The sequence below is a fragment of the Diospyros lotus genome, chromosome 8 (genome assembly GCF_014633365.1).
Source record: "Diospyros lotus cultivar Yz01 chromosome 8, ASM1463336v1, whole genome shotgun sequence".
NCBI classification, from domain to species: Eukaryota; Viridiplantae; Streptophyta; class Magnoliopsida; order Ericales; family Ebenaceae; genus Diospyros; species Diospyros lotus.
This window is the reverse complement of record NC_068345.1, coordinates 925,627-943,887: the sequence shown is the minus strand read 5'-3', so window position 1 is coordinate 943,887 and position 18,261 is coordinate 925,627. Positions and strand designations below refer to the sequence as shown.

General features: G+C 33.6%; 2 protein-coding genes, 1 long non-coding RNA gene and 1 pseudogene across 4 annotated transcripts; 1 reads left to right on the top strand and 3 right to left on the bottom strand.

Annotated features, from left to right (window-relative positions):
- Window positions 1–3,880: 3,880 nt before the first annotated feature.
- Window positions 3,881–11,987, bottom strand: LOC127807808 (gamma carbonic anhydrase 1, mitochondrial). Its single transcript, XM_052345925.1, has 5 exons — window positions 11,755–11,987; window positions 9,917–10,060; window positions 6,099–6,224; window positions 5,867–6,018; window positions 3,881–4,825 (listed from the first exon to the last, which is right to left on the bottom strand). Exons 1-5 carry the CDS (start codon window positions 11,867–11,869, stop codon window positions 4,541–4,543), a joined length of 822 nt encoding a protein of 273 aa, XP_052201885.1. The 5' UTR covers window positions 11,870–11,987; the 3' UTR covers window positions 3,881–4,540.
- Window positions 11,988–13,791: 1,804 nt separating this feature from the next.
- On the top strand, window positions 13,792–14,756 carry LOC127807806 (uncharacterized). The gene is made up of 2 exons (XM_052345924.1): window positions 13,792–14,190; window positions 14,280–14,756. Exons 1-2 carry the CDS (start codon window positions 14,079–14,081, stop codon window positions 14,450–14,452), a joined length of 285 nt encoding a protein of 94 aa, XP_052201884.1. The 5' UTR covers window positions 13,792–14,078; the 3' UTR covers window positions 14,453–14,756.
- Window positions 14,370–15,435, bottom strand: LOC127807807 (uncharacterized). 2 transcript variants are annotated; one of them, XR_008024801.1, is made up of 4 exons: window positions 15,272–15,435; window positions 14,905–15,181; window positions 14,596–14,758; window positions 14,370–14,512 (listed from the first exon to the last, which is right to left on the bottom strand). It is a non-coding gene; the product is annotated as an uncharacterized LOC127807807 (long non-coding RNA). The 2 variants fall into 2 exon arrangements; XR_008024802.1 differs by having other exon boundaries at window positions 14,596–14,755.
- Window positions 15,436–17,128: 1,693 nt separating this feature from the next.
- LOC127807681 (phenylcoumaran benzylic ether reductase TP7-like) lies at window positions 17,129–17,471 on the bottom strand (annotated as a pseudogene).
- Window positions 17,472–18,261: the final 790 nt, after the last annotated feature.

Here is an 18,261-nt window from a genome sequence, read left to right as displayed (position 1 = left end):
TGAACTATCTCCATTCTCGTTTGGAGGATGGGGGTTGGTTCGGCCAGACATTTTTCTTTTATTTTTGGATGATGCTACATGTACACCATTTTTGTACATCTTAGACTACATAAGGGATATTATGACCAAAATACCCTGCGCCTCTCCATGCGCCTCACGCGCCTCTATGCACCTCATGAGAGGTTTTTTGTCATAATACCCTATTTTATAGCCCAAAATGTACAAAATAGGTGTACCAATAGCATTTTCCTTTATTTATCTATAAATTTTCAACTTTTATAGCTATTAATCATTTAATTAGAGTTAGCAGTGTTCAAAAAAATTGTCAGACCACGATTTTCAACTGAAGTGAACCATATTGGACTGAACCAGTCAATTTTTTTGAACTGACAATCCTGTTTGGCTTGGAAAACTGTCAAATCGTGAATCGTTTGAAAAACTGTCAAATTGCATAGTTTAATAGATCGATGATTCGATTCAAAATCAAATTATCTGCATAAATAATATATATAATGTTCTAAAATCGCGAAAATCAAATCGTATCGAACCATAAAATATGATGCGGTTCGATTCAATTTTTCACACTAAATCAAATTGCTCGATTTGATTTGATAGAAAACTAAATTTGTGGTTCGACGCATTAAACCGACTCAAAATCAGCCAGATCGAACCGCGAACACCCCTAATTAGAGTTCATAATTTAAAAGTTTTAGAATTTATTTTTTATTTTTTATATAAAAGAATAGCTCCACATACCTTACTTAATATCTAAATTTATTATTATTTTATTAACTCTATTATATAACGTGGGAAATCGAGAGGTCCCTTACCACACAGTGAAGTTGCTTTTGGCTTAAAATCCAAAGCGTCTCACCCTCTTTAAAGTTTGCTGCTCCATCTCAATGAAGGGATAGTTCCATCGCTAATCAAAACTTGGGGCTTAATCTTTTAGATAAATATAATTAATGTACACTCCCATTATAAAAATAAATAAAAAAATTTAAGAGCCAGACATATTTACAAACAGACTGGAGGTTAAAATACTAAAATACCTTCGTCTACATTATATTAAAAAACATATAATGTAATATGGACAATGATATTTTAGTCTTTTAATTCTCATTTTCTAAGTCTGTCTGTCAATCTGTTTGATCTTGTAAAAAAACTCAAAAATAAAATCAAACTCATAATCTCGTAATATTCAACCTTCTATATGTGATAGATCAATTGAACTATTTTGGAGGATTCTTATTGCCGGTTCTATAATAACAATTTTCACACTTATAATATATTTTATTATTTTTTTTCAAGCGTCTCTACTAATTTTGTGTAAGCTAATGTTAAATTAAAAATAGTCTGAATAACTTTTTATAAAATAATAATAATATATTCTAGCAATAGTAATTATTATGCTAAATCTTAAATAAGTTATTGTAATTACTTCTTTTGACAACAAAGTATTTCCAACTCTGTCATCACCTAAAATAATAAAATATTAAGTAAAGTTAATTAAAAAGTAATTATTTTGGTTAGTTACCAAAGAATTATCCAAACTTCTTTTCAAGTTAAAAGGTGTTTTCAAAAACGGAAAGTAGTACCTAATTTGGAAAATAAAAGAGAAAAAGGAAAGATCCAATCCATATACTAAGAGACCAATAGGGGTGTGCAAAAAAAAAAAAAAAAAAAAAAAAATCAAAATCAACATTAAATGGTGAATTTTTATCTAAGTGGTGAGTGGTGGATTGGACAGCTAGAAAATTGATGGTGATTTCAATTTTATAGTTTAGTAAACTAACATGTAATATCGATTATCAATACCTTTTAAATCAAACTTAATAAATCTATGTAATTACTATTTCTTGATGATTGTGGCAGTTTAAACGCATTGATGTATGGTTGGTTGTATCTTTTAATTTGGAATTTTATGTATTACGTGATTTTTGATATTTTATGAGATTGCTTTAATTTTAATAGGTATGTATTAATTATTAAACTTCAATGTTTTTAACATATTTCTCAAAAGTGCCCAAAGTGTAAGTTATAGTTTAGATGGTTTAAAACGTGTGACAATTTGATTATTGTTTGAAAAGTAATTAAATTACGAGATTGTAAGTTTGATTTTGCCTTTGTACGAGACTATGTAACCATTTTTATCTATTTAAGGGTCAGACTTTAAACTTCAGCTTGTGTCTAACTTGCTTGTTATTTAAATCAGGATAAAAATAAATCATGAATTTTAGAGAATGTGAAATAGTCTAAATTAAATGCGTCTATATGCTAAAAATTTATCGAGTTTCACACATTATAAAAAAAATATTGTGTTGATTATGCCAAGTATATATTAGATAATATTTTGTATGAATATATAATTTGTCTAATTATAATATGACTCGTTTCAATGAACAGGTTAGATCCATTCAATTTTTTTTTTCTTTAAAATTCTTTAAAAAGAATGATTGTGCTTGAACAAAGAGGATTGAAGAACAAATCAGTAGGACAGCAGAAGAAAAGAGGGGATGCGAGTGGTGGGGGCCGAGCGAGCTTCACTTGTTCGATCGCATTATTATATTTCCAAAGATTATCATGAAATGGTTTTTTCTTTTTTCTTGAACATGAAAAATTTAAGAAAATTTCGATTTAATGTATAACTTCCGATTGAAACTATCCTATTTTTAAAATTCGAACTTGACCCTTTAAATAGAAACGTATTATTGATATTTAAAATAATATTATATATATATATAATATAAGATATGAGAGTATTAAATATTATATATTATTATATTATCCAAACCAGACGTCTTGGGAACAAGGAGTCACTTCATTTTCAACTTTTTGTGCAGCCGAAAGCTTATGAATCAACCCACTTGATTGTTCATCTCAACTTGCAGAAATAAATAAAAAGATTGTTTTATTTTGATTCCTATTCCATTCTTCAATCATTGGCCTTACAAAGTTAATCAATACCAAACGATCTTTCTCATTTCATGTCAAAGAAATATGGAGCAAACAATAATGAAAATGAAAAGACAACAATTATATGAAAAAATTCCGAGAAAATGAAAATGTATAGTGCAAACTCTTCACATTGGAGAATGCTTTTTCCCTTTTCTTTTTTTTTTTTATTCTTTTTGGGAAGGCAAATAGAGTTCTTAACATTTGAAAAATTATTAAAAAATTAATTTCACCTTGAACATGAAGGAATCATGACTTTACATCTATCTTGCATTTACAATGAATGCGTATAATACACATTACATTTTCTTGGAAATCAAATGACTAACCAAGCAACCCTTATGTAAGATCACACTTTGCAAGGATAGGAAGCTTCCAAGAAAATCACAAAAAATTTGGAGGAAGGAATCATTGGGGGATTTGGGGGCAAAAGGTAGGGCCATTCTTGTTCTTTTTCAACTAGAAATCAGCTGAAATTGCGGGTTCTTTTTACCTTTAGGCCCCTTCGGATCCCAATCAGCCAATCATCTTTTGGCTTTTGAGATTCCAATCAGCCAATAAACAACCAAAAGAAGATGCAAATCCATGGGGTAATAAATCACAGAGATTCAGCCCTACTTGTGCCTAGGCCTAGGCCTGTAATGGGGGAGGAAGCTGTTGCATCATCTTCAATTTTAGCACTCGCCAATGATTGCTTGTGATCAATACTTCAACCTATGGCTAGAAATAAAAGGAAACCCATTAACAAAAGGCAGTCCTACAATGGCTAAAAACACTGCTAATGAAGCAAATTATCTTAGTTTTGAAAAAAAAAAAAAAAAAAAAACCCTAGCCTAAACAAGGAAGAAAAGAGACTTGCAACAAGCAAGCAAGCGCGCACACACATAGAAACAGAAACAGTAATATCAGCACCAATTGGTCAATATTCAGAAATGTCAATCAAATTTATATCCAGGTGAGCTCAATGCTCAGCATATCGAGCTAGTAACAGCAGCTATACAAACTCAAGGTTGAAAGCCAAATTGGTAAAAGCTGTTATATACACGATAGTCAAAGTTTGAACCTTTTACCAAATAGTTTTTGTAAATTGGATGGATCGCTATGTAAGGACTCCACCCTATGGTTGACATCTGGTTCCAGGGATCTCAACAGATTGTAAGATGCAACAGCCGTATTCCGACGGGGGAAATAACTACAAAGAAGCTCATTTAAAAGGGCTTCTCTGGTTGCTTCTTGCTAATGTGAATTCAAGATGAAATGAGAGCACAAATGCTCTATCATTCAATATTAGTATATTACAACATTAAATATTACAAATCCGTAAAATCATCTGCAAAACAGGCCTCGGGTACTGATAAAGCAAGAGATCATCTATATTTTGCATCATAGCATAATTTCCTCTAAACCGCAGAGAGGGTTTGGCATTAAGCTAAGGCCAGAAAGCAAAATACCATGACTCTGTTCTAAAACAAGTCCCGTATTATTTCTCAGAAGGAATTATGTCCAACAAGGGAGGACTCATTCCTCGATCTTCATCCCCAGGAGAAGTGGGAAAAAGGAAACAAAAAGCTACCTTCCAAAGACCTTAAGTGTGAGAACCCTTTGGTGCTTTATCAGGTAGAACTTTATCGGGAAGAATAAGTTCAGGGGGAGTTTCACGAACCACACCCAGCATTGAATCATAGTCCTCATCCCTTCGAGCAAACTTCTTGCGGAGAACCTTCTCAAACTCTATTTCATCAAAGGGCTTGGCATTTTCAGCAGCATGGACCTGTGCAAGGTTGGAGTAGTTGGTGGCTGATTGGGTAATGAAGGCTATCTCCTCATCAGTAAGCTTTCTAATGAACTTTGCAGGATTACCTCCCCATACCTGTTGTATAAACATTCCAGATTTATAAGCTTGCACACATTATGATTAATTAATGAGTGATAAGAAGCACTTGATGTAAGCAAGCTTAGTCAATATGGCGCAGTTGTATGCTGAACATGAAGGCCTATTTACCGGGATCAATACTTCAACCTAGGGCAGCAAAGTAACAGGTAACAAGCTATGCTTTGAGACAAACACTAGACGGTTCCCCCAATGCCTTGAGCAAATATTTATCTCTCAACTGTTACTAATAAGAGCAACATCAAATTAGCAAAGAGTAATTGGATAGGATTAACACCACCAAGTACGCCGCCAAATTTCTGGAAATGATAGTAGTTTGAATGATCCAAGGTTTCTTACTTCACCAAGGAAACCACATGGATAGGTTATTTGAACAATAAGGGCAGTCAGGAACAAAAGCATTAGCCACATTAGCAGACTTCCCTCCAAAAATTAGCAAGGCTCTGATTTCCTAATAACCCATCGCTTAATTCAAAAACCTTCACATTTTACTTGAGCTATTATTACTAATATGCCATTATAACAGCCACATTGGCACACTTTGCTCCAAAAAGTAGCAAGGCCCTGATTCCTTAATTACCCACCACTTAATTCAAAAACCTTCACATTTTACTTGGGCTGTTAGGTCTTTTACTAATCTGCCATTGTAACACCCCAAGTTCTTACCTAAAAGTATTCACTTAATGAAACTTTTTTGGTTTGCAAGACAGTAATATACCCAAGATCCCTCCAGTAAACCAACAATGTGGAATTGGGAAATGAAAAACTCCCCTCATTTAATTCCTGCTGCCCATGCTAGGCCAAAAATCCATATCTCAATCTGACCCAACAGACTACTAATAGAAGTTCTCTTGTTAGCACTATTTTTAAATCCATTCTCTATAAAGACCAATTAAAAGCGTTTAAGTGTTACCCAAGAAGCTGTTAGGTTTTCCTTGCAGGCCCACTTTTGTTCCTCATAGGAGGACAGTTAATTACATCTTTGATGCCAATTGTTGGTGCATTCGAGGAATAACATACCTCTCCACAGGGGATCCTTGTATTCTGTCTAACAAGGGCACCAGCAGCAACCATGGCATGTTTCTCCACAACTACTCCATCCAGCAGTGTGGCTCCCATACCAACAAAGGCCTCATCCTCAACAGTGCATCCATGTAAAACAGCACTGTGACCTGCAAGTTTAAATTGCATTCCTTATTCAGACAATATCAGAATATCACTGGTGGGGCATGTCAACAGAAAATGATCTCACCTACAGTAACATTGTCACCAACTATAGTTGGTAAGACCTTTCCACTTAGGTTAGATTTTGCCACATGAACAAGGGAATTGTCCTGTATATTAGTTCCAGAGCCAACACTTATGCTGTTCACATCACCTAGGCATGGAGTAAAATGCATAATAATTAGGAAACAGAATGCAAATACCAATTAAATGAACTTTTCTAAGCGAAGAAAACACAATCTAAAAATGTTCAGACCCCACCACTTGGTTACAATAGATATTAGGGGCTTCAAAGTAGAGTTAAATAGCATCTGGGAAGTGCTGCTTGCATCACCTAGTTTTGTTGAATGAGGAGATTCTATTTTCAGTGAGGCAGCGCCATTAAAATGTCTTTAACATAGTTTTGAAAATGCAGTTAAAAGCCATTAGGGCTATTGATTCTTCAAAGATACAACAAAACATGATCCTTCCCCAATTCTCGCAAGGTGGGGAACCTCATGCACTAGGGACATAAAAAAAAATTAAAGATACTTTACAACAATTAAGCAAATAACCTCCAACATTAGAGGAAAGAAACCATCTAGTTTTGGACGAAGAACCAAGTCAATCCAGATGCATTGCCACTGTGACAGAGAAAAGAATCTATACAAACCACAATTAAACCACCACATAGTCAAACACCAGTTAGGATCACCTGCATTTATAATTTCTAAATTTATGAACATGGCATTAAGAAAAAGGTAGTTAGGCACTCATAAAGTACAAATGTTAACACCACTATTGTTGATGGAAAAGAGTCATGTAGTGAAAGATTAATCATAGAAAGAACCATGGTTATTACTTCCTGCAATAAATTGTGCAACATGGTCAATTTCAACAGTTAGTATTCATGTTGTGATTAAGAGATAGACTAAATAGGCCACTAAATCATAATGACTAACTCTTGCTAGTAGTGCAGGAAGATATATTAAAACTTAAATGCTTGAACATTAATTTTTTTCTTCAATAAAACTAAACTTTAGCATCATAAACAATTATCTATCCAAAAAAAGGGCAAATCATAAGTAATTAAACTGGATATCTAAATTTAAAAGCATCTAAATGTGGACAAATTTGGTTAATATACACAAATGTGCATTTCATCTAGTCATTTCAACCAAAAACAACTAACACGTGATAAATTTGCAAAACTCAGACAAAAATAAAATGTAAATTCTTTTCTTCCTCCTTCAGGTCAAGCTAGAAGTTATTTAGAAGGAGGAGCGCAGAGACTTCTAGTCAAAAATCCATAATAACGCAGATGGAACCATAAAGTCTATGATGCATAGAAACGTCTTGGGGACACCATTTCAACGTTTCTGAAACGTTTCCATATTTGAATCACCAAAAAATGTTTCTGGGCAGTTTCTGCAATTTTAGAAACATTTCAGGGCCGTTTCGTAATATTAGGAAAATATCGAAAACACGTTTTCAATTTGGAAACGTGTTTCTATCTACGAAGAGGTTAGAGATGGAAAAAATTCCATCTCTATGCCTGCTGCACGCCTTAGCCACTGCTGTGCCTGCTTGCAATGGCTTCCTCACTGCCTTGCTGCGGCTGGCCCACTTGTGCCTCTGGTTTTGCCTGCTGCCTTGCGGCTTCTTGGCTTCTTCCGTTCTCCTACGCTGCATGAGCCTCTTCCTTTTTTAATTCTTCTCTGTATCTTCCGATTTCTTCTCTCACTTTTCTTTATCTTCATCTTCCTTCTTTTTCCTCTGATTTCTTCTCCTTTTAATATTAATTCCCTGATATTAATCTTCAATTAATTTATAATATAATTAATTTCATTAATTAATTTATAATTTATTTTTTAAAGCCCAATTAATTACATTTGTGTCCTTTGTTTGAATGGATTATAGAATTTACGTTTATTTTTAGATTGAATAACTATTATTTATAATTTTCTATATTAAAAATTATATTTACAAAAAGACCCCTAATTTTTTTTTTTATTTAAGTCTTTCTCTCACGTTTACATTTCTTACTTTTTTGAAAAATGTCGTTTCCCCATTTTTGTTTTGTATCATATCTATTTTCTGTTTCTGTTTTCGTTTCCATGCAACCTAGGACCATAATGATGCAAAAACAATCAGTCATTTTAAGAGGTAAAACTTGAAAATATTAGATGAAAAGTGTCAATTAGCTTCAAAGTGTTTCAACTTATTCTGATAACTACAATTAGGGGTCTTGATTGCCTCTTTTTTTTTTTTTCCCAAAGATTAGCAAAAAAACTTAGGCTTGTGAATTGTACTTTGATAATGTAATATTTATTGACTTTCTATTTCAAAAGCAGATTAAAGAAAACATGCATGCTAACATTTAAACATAGTGACTGACTTGAAATCTTGAAATAATTGTTAATTATAGATACAATTAGTACACAAGTACAAGATAATACATTATAGAGTATTTTAAGTTGCATGAAAAATGTTTTGACAGATGAAAGAAAACAAAAATTGGAGGCATGATGAATTGGAAAGATGGAGGGTAGATATAAATTTAAGATGTTTTGAAATAATAACTAAACTAGATATAACAAATTTAATTTCGTGACAAACTAAGATAGGAAAGGAGTAGTTAGCATACAAGGCCAACAAGTACCTCATAGTACACAATTTTGGTAACTGGACTCTACTCCACACTGATAAAGTGATTGATGCTGATGTGAACATATAAAGCAGGATGGATTAAATTACGTTAATGAAATTCTGTGTCATTAACACATACTCAAGCAGATGAAAGGAATATTTTACAAGCCAGTAACATTGCCCATGCTTATTGATTGGCAACTAAGGAGTAGCTTGTTAACAAAATGAATATAGCTGAAGAAGAATGCTAGTGGATGTATGAAGAAATGGAAAAGATGAAGATGAACAGATCCATGGCATGATAGGGGTAACATAAATTGAAGATAAAACAAGAGAAGGTAGGTTCAAATGGTTCGGGGCTCTGGAAATGCACACTTAGAAGATCAAAAGATGCCTCGATTAGGAGAAGTGATACTGTCCATGTTGAGGGTAATGCTAGGATAAAGGGGTAAGTTGAGCAGTGATAATATAAGCAATAAACATGACATTGTGAAAACTTAAAAGATAACTTGTTGCTAGCTGTTTTTACTTGGAAAATTGAATCTGACCAAAAAGGAAAAGCAAAAACTATGCCTATGTCTTCATTTTTTTAGTTACTGTTTTCATGAGATACAATATGTCTTCCTCTAAGAGTATTATCAATTTTTAGATCATGCTACTATAAAAATGATTAACAAAAGGTTAATTTTTTAAAGAAGTTATGAAATATTTCTGCATAATTTTTTTTTTTTGGGCTAACTTCTGCATAACTTTTTTAAGATAAGTCTTTTTAATTTCTTTTAAGCCAGATTCTTTTCCAAACTGAGAAGCCTTAGTTGAATCAAGTTTGACTTCCAATAGATCATACTGTAACATTAACCCACCCATTATAACGATATTATCTTCCTCCTTTCTTTCGTCCACAAATATTGATGCCCAACATGCTATCTTTATAGATGTCCATCTGCTAAAAATAGAACTTGGTTACATTGCACCTTTGGCAATTAAGAAAGAAAGACATGCAAGGTCTATACACACTAGAACATCAAAACTTTAGTTTGCAACTCTGAACTCTTCCTGCATTGGTTATACACTTTCAGAATTGCATATCACCAAACTCACGTATTCAATCCATGGACTGAAGACAATGTGAGACGTAAAATATCATGATTTACCATAGCATCAAAGTCACAAGTTTCCTTATGCAACAAACAACAAGTTCAGCTGAAAGGATTATACCTCTCAGCACACAGCCATACCAAATAGATGATCCTCCTCCCACATGAACATCCCCAATGATAGAGGCACTTGGGGCCACAAAGGCATCCTTATCAACCACCGGAGCTTTATCAAATATGTTCATTAGAGTACGGTGCCTAGAGACTGGAGAAAAAATTGACACAAAACCACAGTTAAATGGTATAAAATAAGCTAAATAAATACAATATAAGCTATGATCATATACCAAAATCAAGAACTTAGTTATAACGACACAAATTTATTTCATTGGACATTCTAACACCAAATAAAAGTTTAAACTTTAAACACTAACTTAAAATGGTATAATCTGCGAGCATAAACCAAAAGCTAATAACCTAAACATAATGATTATGCAATATCTAAACGATGGAAAAACAAACATTTGGTGGAATTTCTTTGTTAAATGGAAATGAGAAGAAAAAAAGAGCAATCCTCTTTCGCTTCTTTTACAGATGAGTTCATTTTGTATATAGTCACACTAGGTTTTTTCTTCTTATGCATAGGGTTCACCCCCATTAAAAGGTGTTCTTTCAATATATGACTAATTTAAAAAAGAAAAAGAAAAACAAGCAAAACAGTTTCTTCAAGACCCCTGTTAAAGTTCTAACATAAATTCAGGATCTGAAAATAAACAACACAGAGATAATAATTGATGTGACACTCAAAAATTAGAAAGCAGCATTAGATTCAATAATTAATTTCACATCTTTTTAGCCTTTGATCCTAGCAACTAAAGTAATCCATCAAGAAAGTATAAACACTTCATTCTGTCTGTGGTACTCGTGTCCAACACATGCAATAACTGGATATTTGTTGAACACCCTGAGATATGTGCCCAAAATGCCAAATGACATGTACAATTCTAGCACATATGATGACCAGTATATCTACAAGTTGGACGTGTGACAGCCACCAAGAATACAATATGGTTCTTAATAGAGTTTCCAAAACTTTTGGAGCAAAATTTACAATAATATGTTTTTTGGCAAAGGATAAAAGGCAAAATAGAGCCTAATTAAAATTCCAACATAAGTAGTTACTATATTCTTTCATTTGTATACTGAATAGTGATAATATTACTATTAATAATATTATTATTACTTTTTCTTTCTCTAGTAGCTCTCAAGTTTCTTCTGTCAATAAAGTTTAACCATCATTATTCATATGCTATTATTCTTATTTTTCTTCTTCTATTAGTTACTAATTTCAACGGTATACCTCAGGTTTCAATAAATTTTACAACAGTTACCCCTCAATGGTGAATGAAAAGCATCAATTTCATCATTACCACCCTTATCATTGGTACCAAAGGCTCAACTCAACTCATTTTGCCCGGGCAAGATTGTTTTGTATTAATCCATTTCATTCACACGCACGCACACGTCATGTTCAAGCTGCTTGAGTATCTTTGCTGCCTAGCATTATCTCATTTGTTGAGTTGCTCCTGTACATTTGTCTATCTCCTGTGCATTCTAAATACAATTTTCAGTATCCATCTCCAAGTCTCCTGATTTTTAGAATCAGAAAATACTCTCAGTACTTTAACCAACTAGAAAAAAAGAGGGGCTAACGATCTCCTATAACAAAAAGATAGAATTAACAAATAGCTTCCTGCTTTTTTCTTTCTTTTCGTTGTTTCCCCTATTTGTGCGAGAGTGTAGTACCAAGACCGGGCCAATGCAAACAAAACAACGAATCTCTTCACATTCCGACATGCTTAAATCTAACTGTAACGGCGCCGCATACTTATTCCACTGCATTTCCAGGAAAAACAAATAATAGAACAAACATAGAGGGGGAGATTTAGTTTTCCTTACGTTGTTCTTGGAAGTAGTAGTTGCCCTGGAGGCGAGAACCGAGGCGATCGATGGCTTGGCCGGTCTCTCGAATCCAGAATCCGACGGTGTATATCGCTCTTCCTAGGGTTCCCATCGATTGATTTGATCGATCAATCACCTCTGTCCTCTCTTGCTTTCACCGTAACGAACACACGAATGAGAGTGTGAGCCGAACTGTCGAAGCCGTCCGCCATTGTTAGGGCTGCTTTGCAAGGTCAAAACTGAGATTTCATATTCCCGTTGAAATTACTGATTAGCCCCATTTGCTGGATCCATTGTCGAAAGAGCCCTGTTCATTTGACAAGTTTCATGATTTCATTGGCTCTCAACCCAAAGGAGCGAAAACCCTTCTGAAGGTTGAATGGGTTGGGCCTGTGAATGGATCGGCTTCAAATTCTGACCCAACCCGTAAAAGCCCAAAAGAGCTGGGGGCCCAAATCGTTGGGCCCATAACTAAATTGTGATTTAAAATTCAAATAGTGATAATTTTCAATTTTTTTTAAATATACACATAGTTTCGTGTTTTGTACAATTAATTATACAAAATAACATAGTTTTTACAATTGTCAAGCACTATTATGATCTATGATGCACAAAAACATGATTTATGACACACAAAAACACCTCAAGGGTGTCATTTTATAAAAAACACCCAAAAAATTATTTTTTGTCTTTTTTATAATTTTAAAAATATTACGGAGTTATTTCATAACATTAATAAAATATCATAAATGTGTTTCCCTTCATGAAAATGTCAAATTTGATTAAAGACAGAATTCTTTTTTGGTCTTTAATTCAAATACAATATGAAATTTATGTTTATTTTTAACTTGAATAATTATCTTTTATAATTTTTTATATTAAAAATTATATTTATATAAAGACCCTTATATTTTTTTTATTTAGCAATTCCTCATGTTTCTGTTTTTTATTTTAAAAAAAAATCTCATTTTTTAAATTCTATTTCGTATCATATTTATTTTTCATTTCCATTTTCGTGTAATTTAGATTATGATTTTTTTTATTAGTTTTTATGAAGCATGTCATTTTATTTTAATTTTTTATTTAAAAATTTTATTTATATAAAACTTAAAACTGGTCATGAAAAATTTGAATTTGCCTATTTAATTTAAGCAAATTCATGGGGGGAAAAATGGAGAAATGCATCGGGAGTGTTATGTGATGATAAAATCCCATTAAAATTGAAAGAAAAATTCTATAAGACAGCTATAAGACCAGTTCTATTGTATGGCTCAGAATGTTGGGTAGTCAAATATCAACATGAGTAAAAGACGAGTGTAGCGGAGATGAGGATGTTAAGATGGATGTGCGGCCATACAAGAAAAGATAAAATTAAAAATGAAATTATTCGTAATAAGATAGGAGTAGTGCCAATAGAGGAGAAGATGAGAGAGACTAGACTAAGATGGTTTGGTCATGTGAGAAGGAGGCCAAGAGACGCTCTTGTGAGGAGAGTTGATGAAATGAAACAATTAATCAAAAAAAGAGATAGAGACAGATCTAAGAAGACTTTGAGGGAAACATTAAAGTTTGATATGAAGTGTATGGATCTCAATGAAGATATGATAAAAGATAGAAATACATGGAAATCTAGAATTCATGTAGCCGACCCCGAAAAATGAGATAAAGACTAGATATGTTGTTGTTTATACTCTAATATGAAATCATTTTCACTTTCACATTGGCCATATAATAGAATTTTCACGGTAGATGAAGAGGTTATAATATATCTCTCAATTAATCAATTATTTGAAAGTGACATTCTAATGAATTTTTTTTTATTGTTAATGTTCTTTTCTCTTTCTCTCACAAATTTGAAAAAAAGTTAAGACCCGCATGCTATTTCACATCGGATAAAGAAAGTTTTGTAGCTAAGGGGTCGTAAAACTCCTTTTCAATTAATAATTATGCAGAAGTAACAACATAATATATTTAAGGTTTTATGTGTTGACATTGACAATTTTCTTATTATTGGGTGCCTGAGGAATTATCAACTGGGCATTGGAATCTTAACCAGATGCCCAATCGGTACAACAACTCCAACCACTGAGATCACAAGGTCATTTTCATGCGTGACTTCGCTAAAGAAAATCAGAAAAGAAAGGACACTTTGAATTGAATAAGGATTTGGGATTTTATAACAAACATTATGAGGTGTTTCTGAGCCATGGCCAGCTAAGTAATTACTCCCAGAGGTCTTCTTCCCCTACCATCCCAAACTGCTGGATAAAGACTTGAGATACAGAAAACCCTCTCTGGAAGTGAGTGAATTTGGGCTGCAAATGAGTGGAAGAGCTTTCATTCTGATAATGTTCTTCTGGGCCGTGCTAACTCTTGTCACCCCTACACTCATCCGCCTCTCTGCTTCTGCAAAACCCACCTTGAATTTAAACGGTATGAATGCAGCCTTCTTCCAATTTTGAGAGGCTTTTCTGCTCGTCTGTTTTTTCTCATGGAAACTTAAATATTTTCTTGTTTTGCAGGCAAGAAAGGGGCAGCAACTGTGGCTGCAGGGTCGCGCTATTCACGTGGCTCGTTGCCTAGAAGAGCACTTGTGGCAACACCACCACCGGTGTCACCATCCCAGCCTCTTGCACCAGCACCAGAACCTACAGCCCAGCCACAGACTGGAAGAAAAAGGCTCGTGGAGCCATGAAACCAGGGTTGAGTTCCGTTCCTGCAAGTCCATTCTTCCTGCCTGAGATTAATACTGCACCTGCATTTGTCAAGAACACAGTGATTGGCTCAGCCATGACTGCAAATATTTCATCAATTTGTACAGAAAGAGGGTTGAATCACCTTACGGAAAATGAATAAGAAAGATTCACGTTCTGTTGTGTGTAATTTGAAGTTGAGAAGAGTAGTCTCTGTAATGGAAGTTGACACTTGTTTCAACATAGATACCTCTGGCCTCTACATTATCCAAGTGTGCTGATTTGCATTAATCTTATTGATCATACTTCTGACATCAAGGAAATTAGAAGAACCATGATTCATAATCATTAGGGAAACAACTATTGCTATTAATTAATTACACTTGAAGAAATATCAATCCCAAAATGTTGGCATTTAATAGAATAATTGCAATAGATTCCCATAGAAACTTACAGATCCACAATGGGAAAGAACCATACTCAGCCATCTAACTTGACCATTCACCTCAAGTATAGCCAATGGAGATTCTATTTCAGTAACAAGAAAAGCAAATGGTATATCGATATAGAAAAATGATCAATGTATTTGTTGACACTGGTGTATTTGACATCTGGATAGAGTTCAGAAGCTTCAACCCCAAACGAGGGATCAATCTCAAAATTGGCTTGATCTCCCTTCAGAAAAACAGAATGCTGGAGTGATAACATTACATTTCTCGGGCGCGGGGCCTCTGCAACGATAACCAGATCCAGAATGAGTCAACAAATGCCAACTGCTTTGGTAAGGGATATGAAGAATCAGCACAGCTGTCCTTACTAACCTTCAATTTGCCTCAGAATTTGGTCCTCCAGAACATAGATTCTTTCAAGGGTCTTGCCAATCTTCTTCTCCCATAGGGAAACAATCTCATTAGATGAATAGCTGTTTCTGGGAGGCTTGATGTAAAGGATCTAATTCAATGTTCTTGGGCCATCCACAGGTTAATTTGATGATGTAGGTAGCAATGTCACGCTCCTCGTTGAATACGACTACCGTGTTTATAAAGAAAAGACTTACCGTGTTTATAAAGAAAATATTACAACCAACCAAAAGAATTATATAACAAGGAACTGATTTGGCATATGAACAGCCAAACTCAATACAATATGACTTTTCATCCTTGCAGATTGTCCAGAAATTCTGCAACCTAGAGAAAGCACATTTTGAACTTGTGAGGATCAAAGTGCTAAATGCTTGGAATTTTGCATTTAGCTGCATCCACATCCTAGCTTTTTTGTTGATTTATAATCCTTTTATGGCAGAGAATACATACCTGTGTCAGGTTGAGTACTTAATGTCTTTTCACTAACCTGGCTACCTAGAAGTGCTTGATTTTAGTTGCTTAGATAGTTAGATTTGTGTACAAGCAGCGTGATTGAAAGCAGATGCAAATTATTTGCATATATTTAACTATCAACTGCAAAAGTCTGCCTATAGATTCATATTTACAGGCGGTCCCAAGCCTTTAAATAATATAAGATCATAGGTAAAAATGATTAACAAATTATCATGGCCAAAGCTATATTTTTGCTCTTGTACTTCTACTTTTTTTCTTGTGATTACTCAAAATTTTTGTTATTTTAATTACATACTAGAATCTAATTTTTGAGTCAATTTAATTTTTATATTTTGACTTTTTTTTGTATGTCATAATAAACATTTTATTGTTTCGATTATACACTTAAATTTACATTTTCGAGTCAATTTAACCATTATACTTTTATATGTAAAAAAAAAAAGATAAAGTGAGATAATAAAGTACATGTCACACTTTGTTTCCGTCAGAGTATAAGGGTAAATTGACTCGAAAATACAGATCTATACGAGTAATTGAAACAATAAAAAGACATAAAAACATGCTAAAATATATGAATTAAATTAATTAAAAAATATAAGTGTAAGAGTGTAATTAAAATAATAAAAAATTTAAATAACTATACAAAAAAATATAAAATTATATGAACAAAAATATAGATTTGACCAATGACACAATGCAATAAGATAAAAATTTGGTATGTTGATATGGTATTGACTATTAACTGCTAACCGCTTGAAATTGGAAAAGGACAACAAATTATCTGTCAACTGCATCCACTGCACCACTGCGAACTACAGTCATCTAGCTAGCTTAGAATTTTCCGGGCAATGCACTGCACCCCTACGAACTGCAGCCATCTAGCTTACTTAGTATTTTCAGTTATGAATAGTCTCCTCCCTTTAACTTCGAATTCATTAAAATGAAGTAAAATGTTTCTCCTCTTTTGAACTTAGCGTCCTCCCTTTAACTTCGAATTCATTAAAACGAAGTAAAATGTTTCTCCTCTTTTGAACTTGCATGAAACTCATCTAAGATTCTAATTGTAATGTATCTCTCACTCAGTCAAAATAATCTCTCCCTGCAACTAAGCCGAAGAATACTTGTGTTATTTTTGTGCGCTCAACGCATATCAATTAGACAGTCAACTTAGTTGATTTGAGTTTCGTGCTTATCTTATCTGAAAGAGATCGACGGATTCCCTGAACAGAGAAAGCGAATTTGAAAATTTCCATAACTGAATTAAACCGAGATCGAGGAGCTAAAGGAGATGACGCAATTGTAATACCTTTGGGATATCAATCGCCGGGAGAGGAAAAAGCCCTAGCTGGCCTTAACTTGGACCGCAGATCTCGATGCCTCAACTGCATTAGTACGATCCACATCATTCGCCAACGCCGAAGGGAAGAACCTCTGTATAATTCGAGAAAGCATAAGAAACATCAACAACGGCTTGTCCAGACTCCAACATTGATGTTTCCAGCTTTTTTAATGGCGGAGATAATGTGGACCTGACCTGATCGGCAAACTGCTTGACAGAGAGCATAGAAATCACCACATCGACTTGCTTGACTGCCTTCAACAAGCCATCACGGTCGTAGAGAACTACAGGTTTCTTGAAGGTCTCAATGAGCTCCGCTTTGACAGGATCGGAGCCGGCCCCCATAAATCAGGTTTCTTGAAGGTCTCGATGGCCGTTAGCTGTGATTGTTTCCCGCTAAAATGTGCGAGAAAATTTGCGGGAAGGCAATTACACGTACCGAACGCGTCCGCCGAATTTGTTGCCTATAACCGTCAAATGACGTTTATAATGTAACAAATAAAAAATATAAAAATTGTGATTGCCATTAGGTGTCACTCATTGTCGTTGTTAGGAATGTGGAGGAATTCATCGTCAAATTTATATTTTTGTTTCTTTATTTTTATTTTTTTATGTGATTATTTATTTTGTTGTTGTTTTGATTATGTTATTAGATTTGTATTTTTAAATCAATTTAATTTTTTTTAATTATTTTGATTACACCTCTAAACTTACATTTTCGAATCAATTTAATTTTCATATTTTAGCATGAATAGAATGTGACGCATACTTTGTTATCTTATTTTATTTTTTTTTATACGTAAAAATATAACAATTAAATTGATTCAAGAGTGTAATCGAAATAATGAAGAGGTTGAATTACTACGTGAAAAAAGATTAAAGTATAAAAAAGATTAAATTGACTCGAAAATCAAATTCATGAGTATAATAAAAACAACAAAAAAAAATTGGAATAATCTCACAAAAACATGTAAAATTATAAAAGCAAAAATATAAATTTGACAAAGTATTCATTGTTGGATTGTTTCTATTTCAAAACTCCTCACATTTTCTCCCAAGTTGTTATTCCTTTAATTTTTTAAAAATTCTGGTTAAAATCAAAGATATTTTTCTCTTTATCTATCAGTTGTTTTTA